The 18,079-nt window shown below is 56.4% G+C and overlaps 7 protein-coding genes across 7 annotated transcripts; all 7 read right to left on the bottom strand.

Moving 5' to 3' along the window:
- Nucleotides 1–1,280: 1,280 nt before the first annotated feature.
- Nucleotides 1,281–2,867, bottom strand: LINJ_28_0150 (conserved hypothetical protein; the record flags this gene model as incomplete). Its single annotated transcript, XM_001470013.1, has 1 exon — nucleotides 1,281–2,867. The coding sequence occupies one exon, from the start codon at nucleotides 2,865–2,867 to the stop codon at nucleotides 1,281–1,283; it is 1,587 nt and encodes a 528-aa protein (XP_001470050.1).
- A 2,022-nt stretch (nucleotides 2,868–4,889) lies between these two features.
- Nucleotides 4,890–9,275, bottom strand: LINJ_28_0140 (putative pantothenate kinase subunit; the record flags this gene model as incomplete). Its single annotated transcript, XM_001470012.1, has 1 exon — nucleotides 4,890–9,275. The coding sequence occupies one exon, from the start codon at nucleotides 9,273–9,275 to the stop codon at nucleotides 4,890–4,892; it is 4,386 nt and encodes a 1,461-aa protein (XP_001470049.1).
- An 815-nt stretch (nucleotides 9,276–10,090) lies between these two features.
- LINJ_28_0130 (conserved hypothetical protein) lies at nucleotides 10,091–10,639 on the bottom strand (the record flags this gene model as incomplete). The annotated part of the gene is made up of 1 exon (XM_001470011.1): nucleotides 10,091–10,639. One exon carries the CDS (start codon nucleotides 10,637–10,639, stop codon nucleotides 10,091–10,093), a length of 549 nt encoding a protein of 182 aa, XP_001470048.1.
- Nucleotides 10,640–11,382: 743 nt separating this feature from the next.
- Nucleotides 11,383–11,805, bottom strand: LINJ_28_0120 (putative DNA-direcetd RNA polymerase II, subunit 9; the record flags this gene model as incomplete). The annotated part of the gene is made up of 1 exon (XM_001470010.1): nucleotides 11,383–11,805. One exon carries the CDS (start codon nucleotides 11,803–11,805, stop codon nucleotides 11,383–11,385), a length of 423 nt encoding a protein of 140 aa, XP_001470047.1.
- A 1,059-nt stretch (nucleotides 11,806–12,864) lies between these two features.
- Nucleotides 12,865–13,482, bottom strand: LINJ_28_0110 (putative proteasome beta 3 subunit; the record flags this gene model as incomplete). Its single annotated transcript, XM_001470009.1, has 1 exon — nucleotides 12,865–13,482. The coding sequence occupies one exon, from the start codon at nucleotides 13,480–13,482 to the stop codon at nucleotides 12,865–12,867; it is 618 nt and encodes a 205-aa protein (XP_001470046.1).
- A 911-nt stretch (nucleotides 13,483–14,393) lies between these two features.
- On the bottom strand, nucleotides 14,394–14,627 carry LINJ_28_0100 (conserved hypothetical protein; the record flags this gene model as incomplete). Its single annotated transcript, XM_001470008.1, has 1 exon — nucleotides 14,394–14,627. The coding sequence occupies one exon, from the start codon at nucleotides 14,625–14,627 to the stop codon at nucleotides 14,394–14,396; it is 234 nt and encodes a 77-aa protein (XP_001470045.1).
- Nucleotides 14,628–15,734: 1,107 nt separating this feature from the next.
- Nucleotides 15,735–17,585, bottom strand: LINJ_28_0090 (adenylate cyclase-like protein; the record flags this gene model as incomplete). The annotated part of the gene is made up of 1 exon (XM_001470007.1): nucleotides 15,735–17,585. The coding sequence occupies one exon, from the start codon at nucleotides 17,583–17,585 to the stop codon at nucleotides 15,735–15,737; it is 1,851 nt and encodes a 616-aa protein (XP_001470044.1).
- Nucleotides 17,586–18,079: the final 494 nt, after the last annotated feature.

The raw sequence follows: 18,079 nt of genomic DNA, 5'->3' as shown, positions 1-18,079 counted from the left end.
AGCGGCAGATGTAGAGCTCGGCGATGAAGGCGGGTCCGTAGTCGGCACCTCCGGTGCGCGCTTGCGTGAAACTTGCGGTTCCGTTAGCGCCATGGGGAGCAGCAAGCGCACCCGTGATGAGGAGGGATGAACAGCGGACTCGTCGGCCCCTAGGATGGCCGATGCGAAGCACTGGGATGGACTGCCGCCTGCATCCTGCGCTTTTCTGCGCTTCGCATCGCGTCGGTGCTTTTTGCGCACCACAGCCCTGCTAGGCATCGTGTCCCTCGGCCAACGACTGACAGCCGATGGTAAGGCATGAGGGGAAGAGAATGTTTGATACGAAAAGGGGAGAGAGAACATGTGAAAACAGCAGTGGCGAGCACGTGGCATGGCAACCGTCTGGGTAGCAGGGAAGACGGCATCGCCGGGAACAAGACATGAGCCACCTCAATGAAACTCTGACGCACGTGGCCACACGCTGTGCTGAACCTGCATTACGCTTGCGTGTAGAGGCTACCGCGTCGGTGACACGAACTTCGTTTGTGGTCCAGGATGCGAACTGTGAGAGGCATCGCTACGCTCGCCTTAAGGCAGAGCAACAAACACAAAACGAGGAAGGCGGCGCACCCATGGAGACACGCTGGCGGTAGCGAGGGTGGTGACGATCTGAAGGAACGCCAGTGCGATGAGCGACGGAGCACGTACCCTCTACGCGAGCTAGGAGAGTTGCCAAAGTCCAAGCGTGCAGTTTGGACGGAGGTGCTTCTTGGGTAAAACTTCGAGTTGGCAATGGCGCTAACGTCGAGGGGTGACGCGCACCGAGAGAAAAGCAGAACAGAGGGTACAAAACAAACAAGTGCAGAAAGGAGTGAGTGAGCGAGGGGAAAAAGCAGCGGTGCCCAGCTCGGCGTGACACGAGCAGCGGAGCAGCCAAGAACGCATACACGAAGAGAAGCAAGCACAGGCGAACGACAACAAACACGCAAAAAAAAAATAGCAACTTGGCGGGCATAGACGTTCAATCCATCGGCGGCCTTAACCGATTGCCCAGCACAGAGGGTCGCGAGTACCCGTGACGGGAGCCGATTCCAGAGAATGTGTGGATCACCAGCAGTCGCAGTTCTGCTGATCCCCCTCGGGGTCACGAGGGCGGCGGTAGCGGCACTGCCGTTGATGACCACTAGTGTCGACAACAAGGTAGGATGCGGCGAAACTCACCTTCAAAATGCACACTTCATATCCTGTCCTCGACAGCGCATGCTAGAAGAGAGCACAACGCTCGTCACCGTAAGCACAACTCACTTCCTGGAGTGCGCCCGCGTAGCCACTTCGGTGGCCACAGCGTCGGCGCGCGCGGTGCCTGTAAGTGGCTCTGTCACCTGGCGTTGCGGCTCCTCCCTCTCGTATTCCACGCCTTCCAAGTCTGGCACGACACCCTCAAAGTCATTCTGTAGCCGACTGAGGTCCTCTATGATCTGCGGCCGCTTGGCGCTCGCGGCACTAAGCACTCCTCCCGTGCGCCGGTCCTCCACAAGCAAAGCCACGCTCGCCAGAAAGGCAATCAAAGCCGAAACCAAAAAGAGCGCCTCGGTCCACATGAAGGCCTCCAACGGTGGCAGATCCTGCGTCAGCTCTGCCGTGTTGTTGCCGTTTTGCCGGAAGTGGTCCAGGATTGCCCCCACAAGCATCGGAAACAATGCCAAGCCGATGTTCTGGATCGAGGTCATCGCACCGTACGCCACCCCCACAACTGTGCTTGGCACGGCCCATGGCACCGAGGGCCAGAGCCCCGACACCAGAAAGGTGTAGAAGCACCCCATTAGCACCATGAGAACAGCGCCAGGGATCATCGTCGTCATGAACAGCACGTGGATGGCAGCAAAGCACGAGCAAGCGAGGATGAGCCACCATGTGTTTCGGCCCACCGAGTCCACCGCCAAGCCGATGACCGGGCTCGCCACCGCTGAGGTGATCTGATAGAAGGAAAGGCAGCGGGCTGCTGCGTCGCCGGTGTAGCCGTACTTAACCTGGAAGAAGTTCTTGCCCACACCCACGAAAGGAAATACGGCGGTGTAGCAAAACACACAAACAGCGCAGAGCAGCCAGTACGCCAACGGCATCTGCAAGACGCCTGAACACATCGCCTCGTCCTCCTCCGTCGAGTCGCTCTCGTCTTCTTCGGTAACGGATAGGTAGCCGCGACGTTCGGCATGGCGGTCGGCCATCACGAGCACAACGCACGCAAGCATGGAGATGAGGCAGGCAGCAATACCAGAAACGGCAGCCGCGTCGATACTCCACTTGTTCGCGATCGCTGGCGCGAACAGAAAGTTGAATGATGAGCCAACGCGAGAGAAGCTGATGGTGATCCCGAAAGCAAGCGCCATGCCGCGATGACCCTTGAACCATCGCGCCACAAAAGCGGACTGAGAGACGCTGAGCGACTCCCCGCCCAGGCCAAACACGATACGGCCGACAAACATAATCCAATACGTCGTCGCGTGTACGCCGATGCAAAAGAGAACGGCCCCAGTGAGAATGAGCACGGAAAAGAGGACCATTGCCCCGCGCAGCCCGAGATACTTGTCGATGAGGAGGCCGCCCAGAGCGGAGAGGATCGTATTCGGCCATGCGTACACACTGTAAAGGTACTGGTTCATGCTTTCCGTGTAGATTTTCTGATGTGCTTTGAAGTGGTTCTCGATTGTGTTGCCTCTGCCGCTGCCAATGGAGCCAGGGAAGTCGTAGATGTAGTAGCTCCCAAAAGTGAGGAGGCACGCGACCATCAGCACGTACCAGCGAAGCTCACGTGCCTCTTCTCGAAGGACAGACCACACAGACGACGCTTGCTCAGCAACGATATCGTCATGACTTTCTGAGGCCATCGTTTACACGGATAAGCGGAGTGGATTGAGAAATGGAGAAAAAGGCACGGTGCGCCGAAGGTCCTCGATTACTCGAGAAACCTGTGCGAAAGAACAGAGACCACAGCAGCCACCACCCTTGTGCGCGCCTTGACCGTATAACGGGGAATAAGTGTGCGTCTGTCTTTGTGCACGTGTTCATCCACAACTCTCGGCGCTGCAACTCCTCACTGATACGCTGTGTCACGTGTCGCTCAAGACTGCGGGAGAGAGAAGAGCACGACGCCAAACGAGACCCGGATAGACCGGAGAAGAGCTGGGATGGATACTAGAACGAAGGCAAGGGCAACGGCGGGCGAAGAAAAGAAGCGGGAGAGAGTCGTTTGTCGCTGGCTTTTCCCAAGTGGCGAGGTAAAGGAGGAAGCACAGGCGGCTTTGTTACTCCCGTGTGCGCAATGGGGACGGTGTTTAAGCGGCACTAGATGGACGCAAAACGCTCAAAGGCACCTTCGCAAGGCCGGAGAACACCAGAGCCACGCACGGGTCGCAGATGGTCGAAATTAGGAACGAGGGGGCGACTAAGTGCACCGTTGACAAGTGCAGGTGCGACTTCGTATACGGTGAGAGTACACAGGAAATATGCCTTCACTATATCACCCGGCAGTAGCAACATCAGGAAAACAAAAAGACGCACAGCGACGTGGCAAAACCAAAGAAGACAGAGAAAGGCGGAGGCAGGCACATGGCCGTGTCACATACGTAAGACGCAGGTCACAGAAGCAAAAGAAAAGGGAGGCAGGAGGGCATCCAAGGACTCCCGTATAATGGGAGTCACATCAATCAGTCCTCCCTTCGATTGAACAAGACGACACATGACTATCATCGTCTTTTGAAAATGAAAGCAAGAGGTGGGCAAAGCGAGCACGTGCACATCGTCAATAGTTCAAGACAGCGTCGGAGGCAGCAGTCGTCTGCGCTGCTCCGCCAGCATTCCTGGCACCTCGTCTAGGCGTTGTTTGGTTGCTGTTATATCACATACTTTTTTTTCCCTTTAATCGCCGGCCTTGATCACGCTCAGGGGATCAGATCAACTGCCAAGTCGCCACAGTCGCACGACCCTCCTGAGGTGGCTCGGCTTCATGCGTACACGTTGATCGTGTCATGTGTACCCACGAGCAGAAGAGAGGAAGATGAGTCAGGCGGCATCCGTTACGTCGCGCCGTCAGCTGTGTGCGGATGCCTACAAGCGCGGCGCCGCACTCAGTTGCCGCATTCGCAAGTCAGCCGTGCTGAACGGAAACACGTCCACCAATACGAACCGAGAAGAAAACAAAAAAGGGGAACAAACAGATACGTCGAAAATCGTAAGATGATTATAAGAACGAAAACAAAGCGAAAAGCAGGGAAGAGAAGGCCATCAGACAGCTGGCCAACGACCCCATAAAACATGTTAGAAAGTCCAGAGATTGGCAGAAGTACCTCACGGTAGGTACACACATACACAAATCTCTTCTCGGCGCACCAACTGCTTCTGTTTTATGTGTGCGTCACCACGCGCAGGAGGTCAACAAAAAGACACGGAGCACCCATGCGCGCAGTCAAACAAGGCGTGGGAACGTTGCACGTAACAGCGGCGCGCGTGGGCGTCGTGTCCGCAGCGGTCAGCTATTCTTTTACGTGTCCCTCATATGCCTCTCGGTGGGACACGCTCAGGCGTCTCGGGCGTGCGCACAAAACAAAGAGGAAAACACCATCCCGATCATTAGGGGAAAAGGAAGAGAATGGGCAGCAAACCAACCTGTGCTGCGGTGCCAGTGCTCTTCTTGCCCTGGTTGCCGCGCATACAGTAACGCAGTGCAAATCAGAAGCTGCCCGTGTAAAGCGGTCGAGGATACCACTGACAGGGGAGGGGTGGCAAAAAAAAAAAACGAACGCGTGCAGGGACCGCTTCGGCGAAGCGTGACCCATCAGCGTGCGCCATCCACACCACTAACTCCCACCACTCAACGGACCTCCCTCGGCTCCCACACAGCAGCCACCGCTCTATTGCTCCTCCTTTGCCGCATCGCCCTGAGGATCGAGAATGGCGCACCCGAGTGCTCCGAGGTAGCCGTCATGCTCGAGAAAGTGAGCATGGCACCCTCCAGAAGACCAGTACTTCATTGTGGTGCTTATCAGACTCCAGATCATCGCATTGTCCCGCACAAAGCCGCCCGCGAAGAAGATGTTCGGCACCCCGTGCAGACGGGCATGCAGGTATGCCAACTGCGTGACGTTACTTGAAATCATGTTCAAGAGCGAACGCACAATATCGATGGCTGATGCCGCCTTGGTTCCGTTGCGGACAGGTAGCTCGGAGATCACAGATGGCGTCTTCAACGCTTTCGGCGACAGAATCTCGCCTGCTGCGTCGTCGTCTGCAAAGTGGGCGGTGCAGACGCTACGCCTCATGTCATAAAACCGCTCCGTCCCCAGCTTGCCGAAGGTGCTCGCCACCGTCTCACTAGACAGCATGGCGGGCAAGTCCTTTGCGTTGTAGCCGTAGATGTCACCGACAAGCAAGTCGACGTTCTTGTTGTCGCCCGGACCGTCCAGCCGCATAATCTCCATCACCTCCTCCCACGACGTGAGATTCGTCATCGTGCGAATGAGGCCCCAGAACGTAGCACCACCAATGGGTGAGCCGCCCACACGCACATGCGAGCCGTCGGCGCCGGTGCACTTGATGAAAGAGATACCAGACCCTATGTTGATCAGCAGATACGGAAACGGCGAGAAGCCATCCCCGTTGCTCACAAGCTGATGCGGGTGGTGGACGCCGGTGCTCGGATCCACCGTGAAGACGGACTCTGGCGCGACGCGGAGAACCAGGTTGAGACCCTTCACCACAGCGTCCATCTCCTTCACCACATCGAACTCAATGCCCAGGACGTTTCGTGCCACCGAAGCATACTTGAACGCGCCGCCGCCGGTGGCGCGCACCTTCGTGGTGTACTGTGGCTTGAAGTTGTTGATGGCGTGGGAGCCAGCAAGGTAATCAGCAAACCGCGGGACCTGCTGGGAGGGGATCTTCAAGAAACGAAGCGTGCCGACGCGCGAGTGGGACCGTGTGCGCAACTCGCTCTCGGCTGCTTCCTCATCCGCAAAGAAATAAAAAGTACGCAGCCCCAACTTCTCCGACAGCGACGACGCCTCGTGAATGATGGATGGAAACGTCGGAAACGCGCCTCCCGTAGGCGGCATGATAAACGCGATCTTCGCAAATGTGCCGCCAATGTCGATGGTGACCGGCACTCGCAGATCAAAATCGCAAATCGAGCCCAGCTTCGTGCCACTGCTCTCAACGTCACTCACATCCTCCTGCAAGTCCGCGGTGAGCGCGGCAAGCGGCGAGGTGGCGACACCGCTGTAGAGCCTTTCAAACACAGAGCTGAAGTACTTGTGCACGGCGTCTCGACGAATCTTGCCGAAAGGGGTGAGAAAGGTGCTGTGGTCGCTGAACGCGTGCGGATGGAGGTGCACAAACTCGGGAACCTGTGACGGGTGCAGCTGCTCCTCTCGAGCGATACAAGCAAGGTCGGCCGTGATTATTGACGTGGCGTACGCAACCAGGTCCGTCCAGCCGAGCTGCCGTGCGGGGCCGTCGCAGCAGTGGGACTGGCGCCACTCAAATTCGATCGTGTCGCGGTTCGGGTACACAACAGCGATGATCGGCTTCAGAGGGTCACAGTAGACAAAGATGGCGTTGATGTACCGTGAGACGGAAAAAATGCGCTCCAGCTCCGCTGCAATCGCATACTGATAGGCAACTGGCCAGAGGATGCCAAGCGGTTCCCCCAGAAACTTAACCGTGCCATCGCGCTTCCACTGCGCCGCAATCTCGAGACGCCTGCGCGGCTCGCCCTTCTTCGCGATGACCAGTTGCCCGATACCGACGCCATCCGAGAGGTCATTGATCGGCTCCAAGTCGACCTGCAACGAGGGCGCTGTCGTGCCATCGATTGCACACACGCCGAAGCAGTTTAGGTAGCTCACCTCACACACCAGCGGCACATAGCACACACTGACGTGCTCCAGTAGACTGAACGCGGTGCTCTCCTGCGAGACGCTCAAAATTATCTTGCGCACGCGCCCGCCTAGCTGCTCCTGGAAGGCGCGGAAAAACATGAAGCGGAGAAGGGAACTGTCCTGCCGCTTAATGTGGATGAGACGCGAGCGCAGCTGAAAGGTACGGTTGAAGAACCAGTTGTACACAGCGCTGTGCCGGTGCTGCGCGCGGCTAAGCTGCAAGCGGCTCGTGCTGAAGAGAGTCGGGGCGGTGACCAAGAGAGTAGGTTGAAACTTCACGAAGGCTTCTTGCAGGTGGGCTGCGTCCACGGTAGCAATGGCGTTGCCCTGACTCAGCATCCCAAGCACGCACACGCGATGAAAGAGCAGCGCCATGGGACTGAACCACACCATCGACTCCCCCTTAAACGACGAGGGAAGCACGCCCGTCATCAGCAACAAGCTCAGATCGTACAGGACGCTAGAGTGACGCACCGGCAGCAGCGCACTCCCGTCATCACTCGCCAAACTGTTCGTGTTGTCCAATGTGTACGTGAACACGGAGTCCGTCGTCACGTGCTCCTTCGCTGGTGCGACCGGGCACAGTCGCCCCTTTTGCTCAACAAACTCAAAAGGGATGAGCCGGATGTTGAGATCCTTCGCCGTCGCATGGTCGTCCTCATCGGCGAAGGCACTGGTGTACATGACGGCCTCGAGTTTGGTGGAGCGGCACGTGAGAAGCATCGCCACAGAGCTGCGGTCCCCGACGGCGACACGAATCTTGTGGCGGTCCAGCAGAGCACTCATCGTGCTGCGCTTACCCGCCAGCGGCACCGTAGTGAAGCCGTACAAAGCGCACGCCACTTCGAGAATAACGATGTTGCGGCATGGCTCGCACGCCACGCCGATCAGATCGCCAGCGCGAAAACCCATTTCCAAGAGGCCAGCACCGAGCTCCCGCGCACGGACGTCTACCGTGCCGTACGTCATCCACTCCGACTCTCCGACCTCACTGGTGGCGCCGAGGCACTTAAACGTTCGGAAGCGGGTTACACTGCGCTCCCACATTTCCCCGAGCGTCCGCACTCCCGCGAGAGGGTTGAGCGAGCTGTTGGCAAAGCACATTTCCCCCTTCTCTTTGAGCGCCTCCATCGTCAGCAGAGGCGGCTCACTCAGCACCGGTGAGGCGCTATAGTTCTGGGCCCACCGAACTAACCAAGCGAACGCAGCGCACAGCACCAGAGACATGAAACTGAAGGAGAAGAGCCACCACACAAACGCAGCGATGAGGACCGCCTCAAGCCGCGCATCCGACGACGGATTTGAGTGCTCGTGGTTGGCTGCCTCGACGAGAGAGGAAAAGTTGAGACGCAGGAGCGAGCGCCCTTCGAAGCTGACGCTCGGGTTCAGAGCCAACGTCACACGGCACGTAATGCCAAAGTGGTCCGATAAGTACGTGTACGGGCGGCGGCTGCTCACCACGTACTTCTCCAGGCGCGGCTTCTCCACCTGGATGCACGTCGTCGCCAGGAAGTAGTCCTGCCGCTGCGGCGTCGATTCGTAGCGCTCCAGCTTCGACAACTCTGGAAAGAAAAGAATGGGCGGGCGAGTTGGTGGGTTCTGTCCTGTCTCCTCGTAAATGACATCTCGCACAGACCCAATGTCCTGAAACTGGTTCAGCATCTCCTGGAACCTCTTTGAAGGATGCCCGTTCAACGGGTCTATGCCGTGGATATTGAAGTCACCGGCGATGATGAACGGCACCTCGGCCCCCTTCTGCTGCAGCGCCGCCAGTTCATCGCCGTCCGTGCGCTGCTCCTGCACCTGGGCAAGGGCCGCCTCCACAAAGCGGTGAACCTGCTGCATCTGCGACGATTCGGACGGCAGGTTGTCCTCTGGGCGCAGGTGCACATTGAAGAAGACAATACGCTGGCTGCCTTTACCCTGAGCAGCGGGCACCTCGACTTCAGCAAACAAACACCCTTTACTGACAGTTGCCTCGCCGCGCTCGTGGTTGCGAAATGTATAGGAGCCGCGGTGCCACACCGGAAACCGCGAGGCGATTATGAGGCCGTTGTCGGAGCAGACGTTGTACCGCAGCATTGTCAGGTAGGATGGCTGTCGCGATATCACGTAGTGGTGAAACCCCTTTGCCTTGAGTCCGTCCAGAAGCATCTTCTGATAGCACAGCTGCTTCTGCATTACGTACGGGAAGTAGCTCGTCGCGTAAACCTCCTGCAGTAGCACCACGTCGTACGCGTCGACGCTAGCAAGAAAGGTTTCGATGCGCTCATGTTGATATCCGCCGCTCCCTCGAGGAAGGATGTTGAAGTTGTAGCTGAGTACCCGAGCCGAGGCACAGCCAATGTCGCTCGCTGACATTGTGACGTGATCGCTTATACTTAGTCAAGTGTACACTAGCGCTGCCTAGTAGGCCGATACTGCCATCTATGGCATGCAACAACGAAAAGAAATTGACGACATTGACAGCAGAGAAGCGCAAGTGCGGGCCGAAGGGTAGACAAGAGAGAGCGCGAGAGAATCGGTGCGCAGGATGCAAGCCCGATGCAACACGCGAGCGCCGAATCAATGGAAAGAGAGGACAAAGAAAACAGGGAGCAGAAGCCAGCCGCTCATGTCGTCACTCGGGGTAGTTCGCTAAGAGAATTGTCAACGACATCCGAAAGCGTGTTTGCGCAAAGCGCAGCGCACCCGAGCGACACATCCAGCAATACATGTCTGACAGTTTTCGAGGTAATCGCAATATTCTATTTTGCGTTTGGAGCGTTGCCTCTCGGGCTCTAACCATCTACACAGCACAAGCAATAAAAAAAGAAACGGCCAAGAAATCACGTTGTATGGGCAACCTTGACATTGCGTGGCCCACGTTTTTTTTTGTGTTTGTGTCTGCGTGTGCATGTAAATCGAAGCGTGTGTAAAACCAAAAAGAAAGCGAGATCTATCTCCATGCGCGTACACCTGAGGGACGCACTGCGCTTGGATGTGATACGGGATGCACCGACACTCCGTCCCTTTGCAGCATCTGCGATGTGCAGCGCCCCGTCCCCTTTACACCACCCAGTGGGAAATCTCGTGCCACGAGTTTTCCGTCGCAACACCGTGCACGACAAGGAAACCAGCGCCGCTGCTCTCCCCCCCCCCCACACACCTCTACTCCACGTACTTCTTCTGTACAGCTAAATAGTTTCCGGTTGCCACTGAGAACGCCTGACTAGATGCAGCTGAACATCTTTGGTGGGTGGGATCTCCGAGTCGTCGGCGATCTGCCGCTCCGGTCCTCGCCAGCGTTGGAGGAAGCGTGCCACAACGCGCATGTAGGCAAACCATGTGGTGAAGCCACCAAAGACTGCTGCGGTGGCATGCAAGAAGAAAACCGTTCCATCCAAGGAATGGCGAAGCTCTAAATCAAACGACAAGAACAGAGCCGTCTCAATAATCACCATCGGGAGTGAAGACAGCAGAAACATAACGACGATGCCGCCGAGAAGGCGACCGAGGCGGGCAGTGGAAGTCTTGCCGTACTTGTACGAGTATACAAACAGCGGCCCAGCACAGGCGCCATAGGCTACCGTCTCGACCACGCATAAGGCGAGATAGGCATCACACAGCGCTCGAGGCGTGCCCTGCAGTTTCACAAAGATGATGTAGTTGGCAAAGGAGATGATCACTACGACAAAGTGGTAGAAAAGGCACATGAGCGGGACCGAAACCCGAAAAATATGCATGGTGTCTCGCAATATACTCACGTGGATCGCAAACGGACGCGCAGCTGGGCAAATGGCAAAAGGGAAGAAAACGAACAGATACGTTACCCCTACAGGGAATAAGGGGGTTCGCCTCTCCTCCCGCCTACTCGACCTCTTCTGCTCGCCGCAATGCTCACAGGCAGGCACGACACTACCGCTGTTTCGTCACACAAAACAACCGTGTCGAATGAAAACAGCGTGTCGCTGCACTGTGTCGATCACCGTAGTGCGCGTATAGCGTCTGCTAATTTCAAAGACGGCAGCACCGCTACAAGGCGGAAGTGGGCACACAAAGACGATTCCAGGAAACGAGAAGCGAGAGAGGGCAAGTAAGGAGCCATGGAGACACTGTTCAACACAGGCCAGCTCAGATCTACTCTGAAAGAGTCAGTCCCTTCATATCGAGAGTATCTGTGTGAGTCATCGGGCAGCGTATGCTTCCATTTCCAGGACACCGCTGCAGGAAAGACAACGACGCGGTCGATGGCGATGCAAGGCGGATAGCACAGGAGCACACAAAACCTTCCATTCTTGTAATGAAAATGGGGAGGGGGAGGGGAGACTGTACCCCAGAGTCGCGCATGGTACGTCATCTGATCAATGTCTTGTCCCACATTTTAGCAAAGAAAGACAAACGAACGCGAGAGCGCTGTGGCGCAAAGGGCAGAGCTGCACTTTAGCCGACCTGCCCCCCGCCCCGTTCTGAGCCGGGGCGCGTCATGCTAGTTCTGGTCCTCGGCGGCAGCACCCTTCCAAACGTGGCGACACACCGTATCAGAGCAAGCAAAGTAAAGTGTCATGTCCTCCTGCGGTTGGCCGAGCGGGTTCACGAAGCAAGCAACGCCCTTCTTGCCGCACTTGGGGCAAGGCTTCTCAGGATCACGCTGCGCGGTCGGGTCGTTGGCGAACTCGGCAATGAGATCCATGCCACCGATCGCGTCCGCTTTCATCTTCAGGTTCATAACGTGGACGAGCTTGCAGTCATCGTGCTGCTCCGTCGTTTTGCAGTAGTTGCAGCGCCACGTCATGCTGTAGTTGTCATCATCACACTCGGGGTAAAGGAGGTTGTTGCAGCGTGAGCAGAAAAGCATCGGTGCGGTGGTGGCATTGCCAATGCTCACCTGCGTGATCTCCTCCGCCTCCATCGCGCCTGAGACACAGGCGAGATCCAGCGGACACAAACGTTACGAAAGGCAAAGCAGCGAGGAAACACGAGCGGCGGTCAAACTCGATATCGCCGGGGAGGTGCACAAAGACGCCCCTTCTCTTTTTCTTTTTACGCCGACGACTACACGTCTGCTCATAGCAAATCCCTTTGCGTTGGTGGCACAAACAAAATCGCAGCCGCGCGCAATACGCGAACAGCGGTGCATATGCGGAGGGAAAAGGACGGCCGACAGCGAATAAGAGGGGAAAGAGAGACGGTGCACACGCTCCAAAATGGTAACAGAACTGGGTGCAGGAAAATGAACGCCACAACAGCGGAGGGGAGCCACCATTCATTGATTTTTGACCCCCGCAAAGAAACGAGGGGGGATGATGGCACAAGCACAACCCACATGTTCTACTTTGACCAAAGACAAAAATCATGCATGGCAGAACGTTTCTGCACCAGCACGTCGCGTTGAAAATCCCGGCGCGAGCAAGAGCTGAGAACGCGGCGTAGTGTAATGGGCCATCACATCTTCGCATAGACCCATGTTGCAATTCGACCGGTGCTCCACACATGGGGCTACTGCACCTAGTAGCTCTGCTTTCGCGTTCTTTTTTTCTTCTCTTTCACATACGACCACGCGAAGTAAAGCGTAGAACACCGACACAAACACACGCAGGAGAGCGAAGCGCACAGGAAACCCCGCACAAACGTCTTTTGGGCGAACTGACAAAGCAACACACCACTGCGATATGGGCGTCATCCTGCTCCGCAGCGAAGGACCTACTCCGCTCTCCCTGTCACCTCTACCGCGCGGCATTCTGGCAGTTGTGTATAACATCGCACACACAGCTGAAAAAGACAAAGGCGCACCACATACCCACACCGATGAACTCGAACCCGAACAGCTCACCTGAAGCACATCCAGCCAAACCATGCACAAGAACAAGAGAAGGGATAAAATAGTGTGCCCTAGATGCCTTTCCATCACCTGCACACAAAAACGAAAAAAATGAGGGCACGTACACAAGGAGGCTTGCTGGCTACGCCCCTAGTCTTTTCGGCCCTTGATGAGGCGCGTCGTGATTTTGTCTTTCGTCACAATCATAGCCACTGCACCGTAGCCGGAGAGACTGTCGCGATCACACGCAGATAGCATCGCCTGCGCAGCGATCTCGAAAACCTCCTCCGGAGACATGCCCGGGCGCCAGAGAGCCTCGCACATGCCGTGCAAGCTCTCAGCAGCGGTGCCGGCGCAAACATAATCCTGTGGCTCGCACGGGGCGCCGATGAGGTCGGTGGCGCACAGGTACACCTCGCCCGTTGACTTATCTATGCTTCCGATCACCGGCTCCACGAACCATGGTCCGAAACGCGCCTCGTACAGCATGGACGTGATCATCGCTGCGAACGCCTTGCCAGTGATGTCGCGCTCCTCGCGCAGCTTGTACATGTCGGTGCGAAACTGAACTTTGTTCGCAAAAGTTTGCTGGTCCGTGCGCAGACCGGTGAGGCCGTACACAATGCTGTCGTTAACAACATGCAGCTTGGGCACCTCCGTCGAGATAGTCTTCAGCTGCTCGCCGAGGCGCTTATCGGAGATGATGACGAAGCACTCCTTTCCCGCCATGGCCATCACCGAGCCACCGCTGTATGACATAATAGACATCTTGGATAGCTCACTTAGAAGGGGGAGAATAGTCACACCTAAAGGGCACGCAGAATGGCGGCAGCGAAAGGAGGCGAGAGTAATGGAGGCGTGGAGTTCAGCGGTCAGATGACGGAAGTGACAAAAAACAGGAAAAACACCCACGATACGTACCCAAGCGCAAGAGGTGGTGAGTTTGTGTTCAAAAGGAGGAATGAAAAAGGAAATTTGCAGCTCCTGGCAAGTGTGTTCAGATCACCTCGTTCCGATACGCACGGGCGAGAGCCGACCAGTTGCGAGTAAAGAGTGCACACCCGCACACACACATGACCGCGCAAGCAAAGGAAACAGGTTTGCGAAGAACAAGCAGTAAAGGAGAAGAATATTGTGAGTTCCGCCTTTACTATCATTCGGGGGTGCGACAGACAATGCGACGCAGCAACGAGAGTAACAAATCGCTAGGAAGTAGTTCTCCCTCACCGCTGGCTCACCGCAGCAGTCACGGTCCGTTGCTTGCTTTTGGTCATCTCGTCGTCACGTGACCTCCTTGCAGACCGCCAGGCCAGATGGGGCAAGAAAAAGACTCCCTTAGAGTGTCCATTCCTCAGCGTGGAGGTGTGTCCATGACAACCATGCACGCAGTTGCACACATCCGCGGGGACCAAACCCACTTGGGTGCGAAAGGCACAGCAGCAGCGAGTAGATCGTCTTTGGTCAGCCAGAGGGCGTTTGTGCTAGCCCAGAAAAGATCGAGAAACGTCTTCGCTAAAAAAAAAAAACGCACCCTCTTCCTTAAGATACACAAGCACAGATAAAGGCCTACAAGGTAGGCCGATACGTGCGCAGAGTGTGCACACCGCCCCACCTCCTCACCCCCAATAGATCCAGGCTCACGTGCGAGTAGAGCATGAGCCACAGAGGAAGCCAAGCTGTCATCGCAACCTTCGTTCTTCTTCCATCTCGCGGTACTGGTTGCCCGCTTTCACGAGCACGGGATGTGTGAAGCCCTCAAGCTTGCCGTCCTCAGAGTAGATGGGTACAAAATCGTAACCGTACTTCACCACATCTGAGCGCGTCCGACTAAAATAAACCACAATACTAAAAATCGACATCACAAACAACCCCGGAAGATACACCCGCCACGTTGATCGATACGGCTGCTTCATGCTCTCTCCTGGCACTAGACAGAGCCCACAGCACCTGCGTAAAAAGGAGGGGCACGTGATGGTGCACAAATAATGCCCTCACCTTCATACAGGATCTCTCGATACAATATGTGCAAAGAGAGAGAGCGGACAAGAAAAGGAGAAGCACACAGAATGAATTAGGACTTGATAAGCCGATAAGCACGTGGGTGTAAAAGAGGTGCATACTCTGCCAGGGAGCAGAAAATGGAGGAAGGAGGTGCGAAGGGAGAATGCCCCTCAATGCAAATGGCGCGGCAGACTCCCCCGCTGTGTGTGTGCAGCCCCCACAGCACTTCATGGGGGAACTGCCACAGAGTGTACTTCACCGGCTGCCCACAAACACAACGCGGGGTCGCTTTGGGTGTTCTTTTATTGTTTTCCAGTGCGGAGTAAGGGGCTACCAAACATGAAATGATACATTGTCTTTTGTTCAACATGCCCACTCTCTGCCATACAGCAGCGATTCAACTCAGCTCCACCCAGGCCTGTCACACGCCCCATCGCGTCGTGCGAAGCGGTCGTGGGCACACGCGCTACAGCAGTGCGCCGACTCAATCATCGAAGAGCACGGCCTCTGCCTCAAACGATACTCACCCACCACTGGCACGCAAGTCGCCTCAAAGCCGCTCCCATTATGCCGGCCGCCACTTAGTGCGCCCCCTCGCGGTGACGCCCAGGTCCCAGCACCAGTAGGAAGTGAGGTATGGGTGCGATTAGGTCGAGTCCCGCTGACACTCTGCCTAATCATATGAGTGGCACACGTGTGTCCACTACCGCGGTTCTCTTCGACGCAACGCCGTTCAGGACCTGGTCGTCAGCATTTCATCAGCGATGCATCGCTCTCACTTCCCCACACATCGCAGGCACACGGCCCGGTCACGGCCGGCAGTGGTTCGGCGTTGGCGAGGGTAGGGGGGCTGCTTGGCTTCCTCACAGAGCGGGGGCTGGGCCCTCATACCACGCCCCCAGGTGCCCGCGCCCACGTCATCAAGGACAACATAAGAGTACCAGAGAAGAGAGACACGCACCAATCCCCTAGACTTCGAGAGAGCCGAGAGTAGCGCGCTGGGTGGCAGGGGTACAAATTTATTCCGCTACTTTGGTAAACTTTTCCGTAAACTGCCGCCCAGCGAGACAGCGCGGCACCAACGAGACAAGGTGCACTGGCTCAGCTATGCCTTTGAAGGACGCCAGGCCGACATCGCTCACTACCACGAAGTGGTCCAAACCACGGCTATCCTCCTTTGGGGGTGGAGTGGCGATCTCAACGCTGCGGAAGAGGTAGGGGCAAGGCTCGTCATGGAACTCGGGGATGGACTTGAGATGCTCAAAACTCTCACGAGAGAGTAATATCTGCCCTCCACACGCTGCAGACTCGATTCGGGCGCAGCGATTTACGCTAGCCCCGTAGTAATCGTAGCGCCGGTGAATGGTGTCATAAGTGGCCGTGGCATCCGTGCAGTGCTCTACGCCGATCCGCACGCGCAGCGTGCGGTCATCCCAGGCCTGCGGATCACCGTGGCCCTCGGAACTGTCAACCATCGCAAATCCTGGAGCAATCGGCGCCATCCGCATCAGCTCTAGCTGAATGGACAGCGACAGCTTCACCGCCACCAGTACATCCTTGGTGGCGATGATGAAGGAGTCGCCGACCGTCTTGACCTCATAAGCGCCGTAGTCAGCGATAAGGCGCCGGATCATGGCGTGATGGCTCTTCACCGCAAGGCTCATCGACTGCGAGTCCTTGCTCCACAGCCTTGTACTTGCCTCAATATCGGTGAAAATCAGCCCAAAAGAAACGCTGTTGCTGGGAGCGCGCAAGTTTACGATGCTGTTGATGTCGCTCACCATACCGGCCGAAATGCCGTCGATCATGTACTCAAACAGCCACAGCAAACGCGACTCAACCGCGATATTCCACTCATCCTCCAAAAAGTGGCGGCAGGTGAAGAGGAACGGCTCGGTAAAGGCGTGTAGGTTCTCCACCGTCACGTTGTAGGCTGTGTGGCGCCCGCCAAGCTCGCGCATGTACTCGTCCAAAAGCTTCTTGTCATGGATGTTGTTAATTACGTCGATGTATGACTGCAAGACGCGTGCACTAGCACGCAGATCCTTTAGTGCTTCGAACTTTGACAACTCCTCGTGCATCTCCATGGCTTTACTGTACATCACGCTCACAAATTGGCGCCGCAGGTCGCATCTGTTTTGCCGCTCCATGATGAGCTTGAAATCGGACTGTATCTTTTTGAGCATCTTCTCTTCGTACACCTTTCCATACCGCTCCCCCTCCGGGCTCTCGCTTCCGTGCACGAGCAGATCTAGAACGTACTTCCAGAACTTTCGCCACTCCTCTTCGGCCGCCTGAAAGACGTCTGTGCCGACAAATTTCGAGAATACCCGCATGAAGGCGTTGCTCATTTCCACGAAGACCTCTGCGTTCACGCCGTAGCCACGGTGCCTTGCGCCAGCCTTGGTGAACATGTCCACTGTCAACTGCGGCTTCTGGTAGAAGTGCACCGCTGTACCGACCATGCGCAGCAAGGACTTGGACTGCTCTTTGATGTCGACGCCGTGAAAGTAGACGCGCAGACGCGGATTTCGGGTGAGCAGCTCATCGTACAACTGCTGGCCAAAGCGCTCCACCATTCCCTCATCCTCTAAGATCCTCCACGTTCCCTCCACCGTGAACTCCGAACGCTTCATCATCTGCTTGAGGTTCTCCAGCTCGCGCGTGAGAACTACCAGGCCCTCCATCTCCGCCTTCGAGATGCTCACATTCGTATCGCGCTGGCGGGCCCGCAACTGGTGGGCGGCACTCACAAGCGTATCGTGAAAAGCCTGCTCATTCGGCGCTCCGCAGTTGGCCTGTAGGCTGTCCGTCTCGACTACTTCATGTTGGAACTCCTTAGAGTCCCTTCGCGTGTTCCAACAGTCCATCTCCCGCCTGCGCGAGTTTAGCTTGGCATCGCCAATCGAAGCGGCACTCACATTCTGCCTCAAACTCTCACAGCTCTCACACGCGGTCAAGACCTCGACGGGCGGGGACGTAGAGCACGGATCGGCGTTCCCTATGGAGGACTTTATCTTCCAGCGCCGTTGGCGAGAGGCACCAGCTCCCATAGCTGAATCCCCAGGGCAATGAAACAAAGTAAACGGAAACTAAAATAGAAGAAACGGTCGCGAATGTGCAATGAGCCGAAAACTCCTGGGAGGAGACACAACAGCCTTGTCAGCGATTGCTGAGAGGGGCGACGGGACAGCGGAAGAGGAGAGAGAAACGAAGCGAGGAAAAGAAACAAGTAGACACCCTCACAGACCCGGTAAAGGCGCAAGACCACGAACAAGAAACGCGCAAGAAAGAGAGAGGGATCTTCTGCGGCACTCAGCGTACATGTGTCAGTGTCCGTGGGTGTGCGTGGTCGGTGCCACAA

This window comes from Leishmania infantum, chromosome 28 (genome assembly GCF_000002875.2).
Source record: "Leishmania infantum JPCM5 genome chromosome 28".
In the NCBI taxonomy this organism is placed as follows: Eukaryota; Euglenozoa; class Kinetoplastea; order Trypanosomatida; family Trypanosomatidae; genus Leishmania; species Leishmania infantum.
This window is presented reverse-complemented; position numbering and strand designations above follow the sequence as displayed.